General features: G+C 36.9%; 1 protein-coding gene across 1 annotated transcript in view; it reads left to right on the top strand.

The window, feature by feature from the left end:
- Window positions 1-13,836, top strand: part of TMEM47 (transmembrane protein 47) — a 29,724-nt gene extending 15,888 nt beyond the window's left edge. The window contains exons 2-3 of the mRNA XM_032883133.1: window positions 150-290; window positions 10,428-13,836. Of these exons, the coding sequence (XP_032739024.1) occupies window positions 150-290; window positions 10,428-10,606 (320 nt within the window). The 3' untranslated portion in view covers window positions 10,607-13,836. The remainder of the gene's footprint in view (window positions 1-149; window positions 291-10,427) is intronic.
- Window positions 13,837-14,251: the final 415 nt, after the last annotated feature.

Below are 14,251 nucleotides of genomic sequence, written 5' to 3'. Positions count from 1 at the left end.
GCAAAACAGTTCAGTTCCCAAAGGATGCTTAGCGTGTAGCCGGATCCCATGTATTTCGTTGTAGCTAGGTACAGACTGCTGAACATCATTCTGTTGATTCTTTGAGGACAGACTGCTTAAAAGCAATACCTTTCTTTTTTTCTTTCCAGATTGGCAGATTGCTACTCTGGCTTTACTCTTGGGCGGTGCTGCCATCATTCTTATTGCATTCCTGGTGGGTTTGATTTCTATCTGCGTGGGATCTCGAAGGCGCTTCTACAGACCTGTTGCTGTCATGCTTTTTGCAGCAGGTAAATACATATTTATTATGTTCAAACTGGTATTCAAGTTGCAGGAACCTTTCTACCACCCCTCTCTTCTCAGGCAAAAGCAGTATGGGGTTGCTGCATTACATAAAAATTGAGAGGCATTTGTTATATTTTAAGGTAACTTGATGAAGGGTTTGTCTTATTATTAGTTTTCAGTTTGTTAAGCACTTCAGACAGAGCACAGTGGCAATTTCTAAACTTCTAACTAAAACATGAATAAGTCATAGTTCTTGACAGGGCCGTTGCCTTATGAATTGCAGCAGATGTATTTACCAACCATCTTCATATTCAGCTTTTTACCCCACCTTTCACTGCCCCCTTGGTGATCTTAAGGCAACATTATTTTTTTCTGACATGAAACTGAAAAAAATTCCCATATATTTAAACTTAAAGTTCTAAATCGGTTTGGAAACAAACGTGCTTGTAATGAAAAATGATGATGTGTAACTTGAACCATCAAACAATTCAGTTGTATGCCGTCCCTGGCATAGTTGTTAATAAAACAGCCCTTGTCCTATGAAGCACGCACAGCTTGGATGAAAATACCAAGCAAGAGCGGGTGGAGGTTTTGCTAAAATCAGGGAACCATTTAGAAAGGGGGTTTATAAGACTAAAAGCCCAATCCATTAATGTGTTTTAATTTTCATTTATAAGAATAGCCTTGGATATATTGTTCTTTTTGATCCAAACGGAAATATTCTTGGTGGTGCCTTCAATTTATCCTGTCAGTCACAGCTGATTTGAAGACTGCAAAATAAGCCCCTGTGACTGTCAATAATGAAGACACTGACAGAACCGTCTCGGCTGTTAGATGGATTTTTTTTTAAAGCTGTTTAAAGATGGGAACAGATGAAATTTCTCAGGATTTGAAGTGTAGTTTGATCTAAAAATATAAGATCAAAAGTATTCTGCTGCCCCCTGCTGTTTGTGTTCATTTTTGTATACCCAGGAACTGATGGGAATATAAGCGTTACGAAAACAAAGGTCCAGAGGGCTGAAGTACATCTAAGTCAAATCTTTGAAGTGACTTGCTCAAGATTGTGTAGTAGCTACTGTCAGAGCCGGGGCTGGGAGGCTACTGAATTTTGAATTAGTGGCTTATTCACTACTGACTCATTCATTCATTCAGCCGTTCATTAGGTGCCTCTTACGGACGGAACATGGTATTAAGAGACCCACAAAACGAGCTAAAGAGCATCACAGACACTTTCTAATGGAATAGAAAACACCATTACAAAAAATAGTTTGAAGTCTTAGGCAGTGGCAATACTACTAATTTTTTTGTTGATCTCCTGTGTAATAAAGATCTTTATTGTGAATCATTTAGTACACCATGAAGATTCTTCTAAAGATTTCGTCACAGTTCTCTTGTTTATATCTTGGTTCATGGATTTAGCATGGATCTTTCTATTCTTAGAATGAAATATCTTAGATATTTTAATTTTAGTATAAATTTGTCTTTACAGCTAGGATTTATTAACCTAGTGATAAGATAATTGTGATAGAATTTCTTGATAAATTGTTCTGAAATGATATACCATTCCTTAAAACTGGAATTATGTTTTGAATAATCTTTAGAACACTCAGCTATTTCTGGTTTTAGAAAGGTACAGAGGTTCTCTAGACATTCTCTTATAAATATCCAATATTATGGTGCTACCCAGTTACTGTCTCATTTAGACTTTAACTTACCACATAATAGCATGCACAGAATCTGTAAAGAAACCCTTGTTTATAGCACCTATTCTAAACATGCTTAGAAAAACAACTAGGAGTTTCTAGTTCTTCCTTAAAAACCTCAGTTTTCCCAAGTATAGCAAAATTTATGAGAATGTGAATATAAGTACTGATTGTAACAGAAAACATACTGTAAATGACCATAAGTTATGGTAATGGATTTGGTCAAAGTAAAGATTCCTATTTAGCTCTAGCTACTACAAGTATTAGTAAATTATAAAAAAATAAAAGAAATCCTACAGCAATATTCATATATTCATATTCTACCCGCTGAGACCTAAAGCAAGCATTATACTGCTACATTTTTAAAATGTACATGTGCTGAGATTTTAATTTTACCCATTCTCTTTTGACACTGTGCTTATGGAAGCTTTTTAATGAAATAACCATTAGTTTAGTGTTCTCTTTGCATAAAACAAGGTAAAACTTACTGGTTATTTGAAACATCATGGAAAGGTTTCTCTCTCCCATCTGAGAACCCATTAAAGACTTGCCTGTAGCTGATTTCTGGAAAAGGTACTCATTACACATAATAATCCATTATTGATTTGGGCGTAAAAGTAACAAATTTGGAAAATCTGCCCACTTGAAACAATGCTAGCAAGAATCATGGCTGTTTATTTCACTTGCTTCATAGTAAACATACTTATTCTCTTGGTTGGCCTGTCTCACCTGTAATTCAGTTTAGTGATTCTTTGTAAATGTGTATTTGGGGCCATTTCCCCTTTTTTCTCACCTTGGTGTGCTTGAAAATAGTCTGTTTCTCTTCTTTTCTCAAATTTTTTTTTCAAATAATACCCAGCTTTATCTTGGTGTTGACACACAGAGAATGTTAACGTATCTCAGCGAACAAATAATCTTTTCTTCTGCTGAAACATGCAGTACATAAAATCAAAATAAACATAACACTACCACTTAGAAACATCTCTACACTGGACTACATAATTAATTCAGCACCAAGTGCTATGCCCAGTACAACGTGGTGCACAATGAATAGTTGAATGAATGCTGGAAAGATGACGAAGGCATGTGTGGCTTATAACTTGACAGGGAAAAACAGGCACGTGAACAACTAACTATCTCTAGTGCCATTTTTCTTAAACCATTTCTCTCTTGGCAATTTATGAAGTAGCAAGTTTCATGCGAGCACAAAGCTCAGACCAAAACAGCTCAAGAATTTATTCAAGTTTTCATTCACTTATTTAACAAATACTTGTGGGACATCTCTAATATGTAGGTATACTGCCTTGGGGTTAGATTATATACTCCAAAGGTATTTACTTAAAAGCTGATGATTAAATCTCATAAAGGCAGCCAAACATATTTTAAAGATTTTTCATCTTCCATATGTCCCTGAATTTCCTAATTTGGTAGGGGGGAGGGTTGTTACCCACCTGAATATTTACAAGAATTGCTAAGAGCTTGTCATCATTGCAGCCCATCTAAAACATTGTCCCATGTTCCACAACTCTTTCATTCACTGGTCCTAGAAGTCTGAACTTCAGAATAAGATACTATCTGTAATAATAAGGTTGACAACAATAATTAATTGAGCACCTACCCCCTGTAACACTGCTAGACACTTAGCATATACTCTTTCTGACCCTAGCAATCTTAAGATTGGGTATTTATTTTTGCCATATTATCACTGAAGAAATAGGTTCAGAAAGGTTAAGTGATTCCCCAGGATTATCCAGCTAAACAGTTGCAGGGCCAGGGTTTCAATTCATCTTTACTTGGACATGCCTAACACATAGCGAAACAAGAGCAGAATCAGCCTTGAAGTTTGAATTCAGCTGCCAGCTGTGTGCTGCAGCTAGAGTCCATCCCATAACTCCAGTTACTCCATTTTTGGGGGGCAACACCTGAAGGAAGTAAGCAACTAGAAATGTCCTAATAACCACACATTGATCAGTGCAATGTGACTGAATCATAGTGCATCATGAAAGTGTATACATTTCCAATACAGAGGACTATAACATATTTCTTACTGTGTAACTGATAACAATAGGTTATATATGATGGGATTATAAGTTACATCTAGTTCTCACTAAGAGTTGGTGAAATTAAAGGGGCTGCTTCTTTCTCGGTCCTCTTCTTTTATTGTCTGGTTTTGCAGATCTGTTTTATGCTCCACTGGAACTTACGATGATATAAAGGCCTCTTAAAAGGGCCTTTGGTACAAATTGCATATTTTCAGTCTTCTAATTCAGATTTTAAATAACAGAATCCCTACTAATTTTACTAAAGATACTTCCTTTCTGTTCTATCTGCAAAAATCCTTCTGTAAATGAATGTTTGTACAGAATGGTGATTTTTTTCCCCCATGGTCCTGCAACTGCTTTCTACCTCTGAGCTGTCTCTGATTAGAGACTTGCGTTTTGTAGCCCTACACACCATCCTGTTATACAATGAGGTGCCTGGAGGTATTTTGGTTCTAGATTTTGGCAGAAAAACCAATGTTCAGCTTCGATTTCAAACTAAAAAGGTATTCTATTCACAGATCTTTATCAGTATTGAACTACCCTTTGGTTAGAACAATTTATAGTATAAATGCCAGTAATTAATTTCATATGTAGTATGATTCTCGGTAGTTACGGATTAAATTTAAAAAGGAAAATAAGTGGGTGCCTGGGTGGCTCAGTCGGTTAAGCACCTGCCTTCGGCTCAGGTCATGATTTCAGGATCCTGGAATTGAGCCCTGGCTCTGATACTCAGCGGGGAGTCTCCTTCTCTCTCTCTCTCCCTCTAGCTCTGCCCTCTGCCTGTGCACGCACTCACTCTCTCTCTCTCAAATACATAAGTAAAATCTTTTAAAAAAAGAATAAGAAGGAAAAGAAGATCACTTCATATTAACCCTTCATGGGAAAATGTTTTCATTCTCCAAATTACCATTTTCTTTTTGTAAATATTCTGTATTTAGAGACTTGCCTGGTAAGTCCTATCAGTTCTGTCTCTAAATTAATCTCCTAAGTCCGTAGTTTCTTTTCATGAACCACCATTACTGACTTAGTTGAGGGCATAACTCTTCAAGTGAAACATCTCCATTTCCAGATTAGAAATTCCCCTACTTTATTTTTCAATAATATCTGACTTAAACTATCTATGTGATTCCTTCCTTTCCCTCTCTTAGAATCCAGTTACTGAGTTTTTCTTTTACCGCCTTTTCTTCAGCTTCTTTCCCTTTCTTTCCCGCTGGTGTCAGCTCAGTCATCACTGCGTACAGGTATCCATGCATTGACTAGCCTCCTAGGGGCCTCCCATCTCTAGTCTCCTTCCCGCTTACAGTCTGTCTTGCACACAAACACATGAGGTACAGTTCTCAAATACACAGCTGGTGTTGTCACTTGTCCTGTTGGTTTCCCCAGAGGAAGAATTTAAGACAAGGAAACAAGTTCAAGTACTTAGTCTGGGAGGCAAAAGCAGGGAAGCTTAAACTTCGTGGAAAAATTCTGGAAACTGGTTTACAACATACAGCTCAGTTATTTCATTGGAAGGACTAGAGAACTGGGGTGTTTAGAAACCAGATTCTGAGAGTCATTGGTAAGGGCTGAGGTGATGCAAGGGAGCCAGCAGTGTTACTTTCCCAGAGCAACAGACTTGCCCCGCAGTCAGGCAAAGTAGCTTTCATGGCCAGAAGAAAAGTCAGGCAAAGAAGTGCAGGTGCTGCTGACAGTTGGAAGTCAGGCTAACATGTACTGGAGTGACGAAGATGAGAGCATACGGGTAGGGCATGAATAGCATCTACAATTCAAATAACCTCTGAGATGTCTCCCTGTAGAAACCAGTCTCTTATTTTTATGACACACTAAGCCTTTTATAGTCTGAACCAAACCTTTCCATGGGAATGCACCCTTTATTCCAACCTCGTGAATTTTCTACAGGCACACCCTCTTATACTGCTAAGCTCTATACAGTCTGCTGTTTTTTTACCAGAGGTCTTTTTGTTTCTATCTTCTGATCAAGTCCTGTCCATCCTTCAAGAATCAGTTCCAACGGTGCTTCCTCTTGGAAGCCCTCCCTTCTTTATCCAGGCAGAAATGGTGTTTGGGATATCGTTAGAGTTCAGGAAATATGTAGTTAATGGGTCAGTGAACATGCCTCTGCTCTTACTGTTGAACACATTCATTTGTAATTATCTATGTGTCTGTTTTCACCATAGAGTATGAAATCTGACCAGCCAAGAGCCATGTCCTGTCTGTCTGATCCCTTTCACCTGCCACACAGTCAACATCCAATAAGTGTTTGTTGAAATATCCCCTTAAATTAAAGTATTGAATATTTCAGTATTGAATGTTTTCAATGTTTCAGCATTGAAAGCGCTGAAAAATAGCCCCTTAAAGAAAACTAGATGTAAGACAAAAATCAGTACTTCTAAGTTCTTGTCATGCCTCTCTCCACACAATTTCATGGTTAGTAGTTTCGTTACTTCTTTTCAAAAAAATGGAGAGAAGTATAAAATGAACTTCAAACTCCCTTCAAATTCTAAAATGCTACATGACTTCACTTACGTTGCCTCTGAGGTAGAGCACAGAGAATCCAAAGCCCGTCCCTATTATGTTTCATTGATTGGTAGGAAAGTAGAAATGTAAGTGTGATGATGTTTTCTTGAGTTCTGGCCTTGGTTTGTGTGTTTGTTTTTGCCTTCATAGCATCTATAAAAGGCAACGAGGCATTTTTACCTGCTTCTGTGTATTTTTATTAAGTGGAAAAAGTTATTTACAAATGCAGGCTTATATATTTTTTTTCTCAGTTTTGCTATTACATGCTTTTCTCTCAGTGATTCTAAAGAGAGTAAAATAATTCAGAGGCATAAAGCATTTTGGGGTAATTTTCATCTGGCTACAACACAATAAAGCTTTATCTCTAAGAAAGCTGTTCAGGAGAATATGCCGGAGGAGCCTAATGGAGTTGTATTACCCCTTTTCCACTAGTGGGAAATTATGTCATTGTGCTATACCATGGAGGCCAAATAGTTGCTAAATAAAACACATTGAAGTGAATATTAAAAGCAGTCTAGGTAAACAACTCACCCTAGGGACTGGCTGTTTCACACACGAACCCATATAATCCTTCTAGAATAGAATTCAGATTAGTTATTACTTCTCTGCTCAAACTCCTTTAGCAGTTGTCCATCACACTGAGAATAAAATCCAGACCCCCACCCATGGTTCACAGGGCCATCCCCAAATGGGCCCCTGCTTCTCTCTTCCATCTCATGTCCTGCTGTGCTCTGCCTCATTCTCTGTACGGCAGCTACAGTGTCCTTACTGATGGCCCGCTGCCACTGGCCTGCTCCTGAGTCAGGGGTTCTGCACTGCCTCTGCCCTTTACCTCACTCAGTTGACCTGCACCCTCACTTTGTTCTGGTCTGTGCTCAGATGACCCCCCCCCCCCCCGCAAAGAGGCTTTCCCCAGCTTTTGATCTGAAAGAGCAGCCTGCATCCCTCTATCTGGTTTTCTGGCATTCTTGTATTTTCATGTTTCTTGACAATATCTGCCATATTCTCTGCCTAGTTACCAATGGACTGCCTCCCTGTGAGGGTAGCAACTTTTGTTACCAATGCCTTAAACTGTACCACTTGGTTCAAACATTTATTGAATGAGTGAATTTATTGAATGAGTAAATGAATGACTATTCCTAATTCACATTTGTATTTCAGTCATCTACTGGTAGGATCAGTCATGCTTTGACTAGTTACCAGAGTATAGAAGCCTGAGGAGAAATGCCTTTTTCTTTTTTTAAACTTCCTAACTTAGCAATTTTTTTCTGTACTTCATGGTTGATAGTAATTGACTTCTTGTTAGTTTTAAGACGTTTAATACATGAAAGCACCCTTTCCCTCACAAAGTCACAGAGCCAGCTGACTTTTTTTTTTTAATACACATTTAGCACTTACTGGCTGGAAGTAGAGCAAGTGTGGGTTATATAATAAGCTGTCAGTTGTCCTAACAATGACTTAAAACATTTTCTGAGATTTTTAAACTATAAACAAGTTCTGATTTCCATTTTGGATGCCAAGAGATTCTCATTTTATATGGACCTATTTTTCCATCCATTCTCTATAGTGCAGAAGTGTGGTAGGCGCAGCGTTGACCTACATGGTAAAAGTGTTTCAAATTCTTATATCTGGCTCCAGAAATGTTACTTGACCCCTAGTCAGAACCTTTTAGAATGGAATGATTTTGTGCAATCTCACCCTCATGTATTTTCTGGAGTTCATCAGTGTTATGCTAGAGAGAGGACCATTAATGTAGACTTCCTGAGAACATGAATCATATTGGTAACATGGATCTTTTATAGGTACTGAGAATAGACGAACATAGACTTTAAAGCACAAAACTCCAGTTTAATTAAACACACTATCCATCCTACTGCTCTTTTTATTTTTATTTTTTTTTAAGATTTTATTTATTTATTTGGCAGAGAGAGACACAGTGAGAGAGGGAACACGAGCAGGGGGAGTGGGAGAGGGAGAAGCAGGCTTCCCACTGAGCAGGGAGTCCGATGCGGGGCTCGATCCCAGGACCCTGGTATCATGATGTGAGCCGAAGGCAGATGCTTAAGGACTGAGCCACCCAGGTGCCCCCCCTACTGCTCTTTTAAAAAAAATATAATAAACCATATCTTTTTTTTTACCATATCACATTTTATTCTTGTCACTTTAATTGTTCATGTTTGTTGTTGTACTTTTGGAATTTACACTGTTTTTAAGATGAGTTAAATAATAATCATTTTGACTCATCATTTACTTTATGTATTAGGGGTTGGCAAACTTTTTTTTATAAAGGGCCAGAGAGTAAGTACTCCCGACTTCGTGAGCTGCATAGTTTCTCTTGCAACTACTCAGCTCTGCTGTTATAGTGCGGACAGTACATAAATGAATGAGCCTGGCTGTGTTCCAAGAAAACTTGTTTTCAAAAACAGACAGCAGACCAGATTTGGTTGTTTGCCAATCCCTGCCCCATAGTACATGGTACCCCAGATTTTTTAAGATTGTTTCTTAAGGGTGGAAGCTGTTCTATAGTAGAGAATGAGGCAGACACATCCCATAAATTCTAGTTAAGCTGATTTAAATGAAGTAGCAATTATATAATAGTTGATGCAATATGCAGTGAAGATTTTGAATGGAAGCCATCATCTCTTGTGTAATCTAGTGCCTCCCATATAGAAATAGCCACAGGATAAGGGCCACTTTAATTTTATATATATAAGCAAAAACAACAACCCTTCCCTTTCCTGATGAATTGGTTTGTTTTATTTTGTTATGTATGACTCATCACAGTTCCCCTTTAGCCGTGACTGACAACTGACTTAAGAAGTGAGAGTTAGCTAAGAATGAATAGCTGAGTTTTGTGCTTGAGGTAGTACCCAGCATTCACTGATGTTTTCAGTACCATTAGCTCCTTCCTATGCCTTCATTGATTTCATTCTTTTTTTTAAAAGATTTTATTTATTTATATGAGAGAGAGAGAATGAAAGGGGGGAGGGTAGAAGGAGAAGCAGACTCCCTGCTGAGCAGGGAGCCCATTGTGGGACTTGATCTGGGGACTCCAGGATCATGACCCGAGCTGAAGGCAGTTGCTTAACCAACTGAGCCACCCACGTGTCCGATTTCTTTCTTTTTTGAAAGTAGATGAAGAATGAATATATAAATGTCATCTATTATATCTAATACAAAAGTATAATTCGATGTGGCTTCTTTAGAGCCCCTTTTGAAGGATGAGAGGAAAGGAATAAAAATCATTTTTGATCAGAGGAATATAAGCAAAAGACATCACAGTAAGAATTGCTAGAATCGTCGGCTCAGTTGTGGTATTGAGAAGCAACAGCAAGAAAAGTGTGTCTTAAAATCACAGCTTAACTATTTTCATCAGTACAAATGAATTTGAATTCCTCAATTCCTTAAGAGCATAAATAAATAGCAAGAGTTTGGGGTATTTGGGAATCACTGTTCTCGGGAAACTATTTACAGGTTTTGTATAGTGGAACAGTTGAACTTACAGTAATACTTGCATAATAGTGATGCTTATATATGTATGTCTGTAAAGTGAGAATCACTATGCTCTTGTAAATTATTGCACTAATTATTTCATCAAGTACTATTACTGTGAGTTACTAATTACTAACCATAATTCTTACTATATTGTGAAACAGTGTTAAAGAAAAAAATGTTAATGTTTTCAGGTATACCATCTAGAACAAGCAGTCCTTCAAATTTTTTGGCTTTTATATTTGATTACAAAGTAATTCTCATATATATAATTATATATATATATATATATGAGAATTATATATATATATATATGTATGTATATATGTTGTACCCTTTTATTTCCTGCAAATAACATTTTTCTAATTTCTGTTTGCTTTTCTTTCAGTTGTTTTACAGGTTTGCAGCCTGGTCCTTTACCCAATCAAGTTCATTGAAACTGTGAGCTTGAAAATTTACCATGAGTTCAACTGGGGTTATGGCCTGGCCTGGGGTGCAACTATATTTTCGTTTGGGGGTGCCATCCTTTATTGCCTGAATCCTAAGAACTACGAAGACTACTACTAGAAACAACAGTCTGAGATTTTAAAAACAACCAACCATCCAACAAAAGGATTATGTCTGTATCTTTTCTAACTCACTGTTTTCTAAAACACTTGTGGAGCATCAAGCAGTTTGCTCAGTTGATTTAATATCTTTTGCCTTTTGGCTGTCAACATCATAACCAGCTTTTACATCCATTTTAGGGACCTGCACAAATTAAGAGAGCTGATTAGACATAGGCAAATGCTGCAAACTTCAAATATTTTCATGTCATTTTTCTTGACAAGTGAAGGGTCTATATGACAGCAACCATTGTGAGAAACTAGTTGGAATGAGAAATGCCTGAATCTCCTATTGCCTGCAGGGGAGCAGCTGGCATAAGCAACATTTAGAAGTTCCTTTGCTCTAACAAGGATTCCACTGTTAGAGTCCTTGTCTCCTGCTTATCCCACCCAATGACTAGATTGGCCATTGGTTATTTGTTTGAGTGAGCTTTTGAAAAGTGAACTGCCCTTTAGCACCTAATGGAAGTTCTGAATGTAATCGGTTCAGGGTACATATTCCACCTTCAAGAATACTCTTTTTTTTTAATGGGAGGCAATGCTTTGGCAATCAGCTTCTCCCCGGGAAGGGAGTCAAGTCTTGGAGACATGTGCTTTTCATTATGTGGTTAGCAGTTGTGCCTCAGCCATATCTAGAATGAGGAAAATTGAGAGTCTCTACTTTCCCTGGGGCAACTAGAAAGAAATATGCATGAGTTGCTTTTGTCCTAAGTACCCTTTAAATCATTTACCAAACATTACCGCAAATAATTGTGCATATGTAACAAGCTTAAGTATTTTTATAGAAGGTGAACCATTAGTATAAATGGTAATAAGTTGTTCCCTAACCCTATACATGCATTTGCCTATTACACATAAAAGTAATATTTGCTCTAGTGAAGTGATTTGAACACTAACCTTGTACACGTTAAGAGGCTTAGATTGGTATTCACACTTAGTTACTGTACAAAAGTACATATACCTTAAAACTTTTGCTCTATGTTCTCTACTGTTTCACTGGAAAGTTTTAATAGAATTGTTTAAGAAGAAAAATTGAAATGGTGTTAATCTGAAAATTCATGATTCTTCTGTAAGCACTGTAGTTCAAAAGAGAATAGCAATTAGAATGATCATTTTGTTAAAAATTCAGTAAAATAGAAGGCTGCTTTTTTTTCAAGTACTTTAAACGTCTTTATTAAAAAATAAAATAATAGCAATAGATTTATAGAAATGTTTAAATGTCTCAGTAGAGGAGTAGAATTCATCTGGTTATCACCTGGTCCTCTGAAGTTAACTAATGGGCTAACTGATTTGTGCACACATTTATGATGGATTTATGTTAAGGGAATCATTTGTTGGCTGTTCAAATGGAAGGAAATATTAATGATAGGGAAAAAGTTTGCAGCTAATCTCATACTGCAAACTTGCATTAATCCTGTTTAATATACAAATTTGGATAGTTTAATTATAAACATATTTTTATATCAAATAATACAGTTCTAATATAAAAGTTATAGATAGTTATTTTTGTTAACAAAGACACTAAAACAGTATGTCCTGATTTTGGCCCTTTTGCAGAAAGAAGCATTGGAAAAATCATTTAAAACCCACTTATGTTCTATTGTATTGCAAAATCCGTTAAGAGCAGGACCACATCAATAGTATTTAATAATTTGCTTTACCTCCCAGAGCCGAGTTCTGCTTTCAGCTTGTCTTAAGAACTGTTGCCAAAACAACAGGGGGGAAAAATCTATTTTATTATTCAAACACTTAAAAAAAAAACCCTCCTATCTTGTGACTTTTCTATAGAATCACAAAGTAAATATAAAGAACCAGGCTTAATCTTACTTTAGCAATGACAGACAAAAGTAATTAAATGCATCCTAGAGAGAAATCTTTGTAAAAGTATATGATTCTCCATAGAATCATAAGAAACTAGAAACTGGGTGGAAGTTTTCCGGAAAGGTATTAGTATTATAGAATCTTCTGAAGCAATTTTCTTAAAAACTAGTAAAATCTGGGCCAGACTGTCTTGCAGTTAATTGCATATTGTCAGAGCAGCATGAGAAATACGATATTTCTTGGATAGGGATTTCGGCTACTAAACACTCTCTATTGTGAGAGAGTCTCCTTATTCCTGAATAATGGAAGAACAGTACTTTGGTGCTGACATCAATGAGGCACTTTTCTTAGTCCTAGTAGAGGATGCAGTGTGCTGTTAGACCAATATCACATCTCGAGTCTTATCAAGTTTTTTCATTCTCTGTCAATATGACAGGCTGGAAAATGACAGAATATGTTATAGGCTAAGGCACACATGTTTGCAGTACACTGAAAAGTAGATTTCTTATATAACTTTTCTCCCCTTCCCAGTGAAGAGCCCTATGTTATATTTCTACCATCACTAATATTTGAAAGTATTTCATGACTAACAAGCTCAGTACAACATGAAAGTTGTTGCTCATCCAAAATACTGTTTCATCTATCAGAATGAACACATGTGAATTTTCACCTACATTATGTCTTTGCAGCTTTAGGTTTGCTTGATGGTTTCTTACAAGCAAAACTGTTGGCTATAAATCCATTGTTTATCTTAAAGAGATATATACACGTACATACACACATAGAGCATAAAGTACTCAGCAGGGCTAGTTATTTGGATTTCTTGCACAACTATTTAGCTTTTTGTAAGTTCAACATGTAAATTTTAAAGACAAATATAGAGAGACCTATGTGTTTGAAATATAAATGATATATATGGATTAGCATGTACCTGTATATTATTAAACATGCAATGAGCTGACTGGTAAGTGACGTCTAATTGTATGGCTAGCAATGTAATTTATTCAGACTGTATTTTTGTACAGAGCAGCGCACACTAACCTATGCCTCTGTGTCCTCTTTAATGCCTAAAACTGTGCCTAGAAATTTCATCTGTCTTAAAAAATAAAATTATACTTCATGCTGTTTATGCTATAGTTTCTCTACTGCTGTTCTATATTTATTATTTTTAAATATATGACATGTTTACTACTTAAATATGAATCCATGGTATTCTGGTTATTTTTTCTAACAGTCCTCTGTGGGAATCCTGTTTATCACTCCAGTGGTTTTGAGTTTGCAGTTTCGCGATGGGTTCTTCATTTCATGATTTTTGTAGCTGACCTGAAGTTATCTATGTGGAAAAAATAAAAATAAAAGTGGTTTCACTGATGTGGTTTGACTTGTGCCTTCTGTGCTGTGTAGACCCATTAACAGGTTCCCAAATTACACGTCTGCAAGTTGATGTTCTCCTTTATAATATATACTTAGAAAACAGAACCTGCCATAACATGGCTCATTTTATGTAAATCTTCTTTCTTTTTTTTTAGATTTTATTTATTTGACAGAGAGAGATCACAAGCAGGCAGAGAGAGAGGAGGAAGCAGGCTCCCTGCTGAGCAGAGAGCTGGATGCAGGGCTCGATCCCAGGAGTCTGAGATCATGACCTGAGCCGAAGGCAGCGGCTTAACCCACTGAGCCACCCAAGTGCCCCTATGTAAAACTTTTTATGTTAAATGTCTCTTTAAAGCTTTCTTTTGAAATGCACAGGAAAGAGATACAGGGCAAGCTATTGATTTTCATACTT

This window comes from Lontra canadensis, unplaced genomic scaffold (assembly GCF_010015895.1).
Source record: "Lontra canadensis isolate GAN:19392208 unplaced genomic scaffold, GSC_riverotter_1.0 scaffold86, whole genome shotgun sequence".
NCBI classification, from domain to species: Eukaryota; Metazoa; Chordata; class Mammalia; order Carnivora; family Mustelidae; genus Lontra; species Lontra canadensis.
Note: the sequence above shows the minus strand (reverse complement) of the source record. Positions and strands in the feature narration are given on the sequence as shown.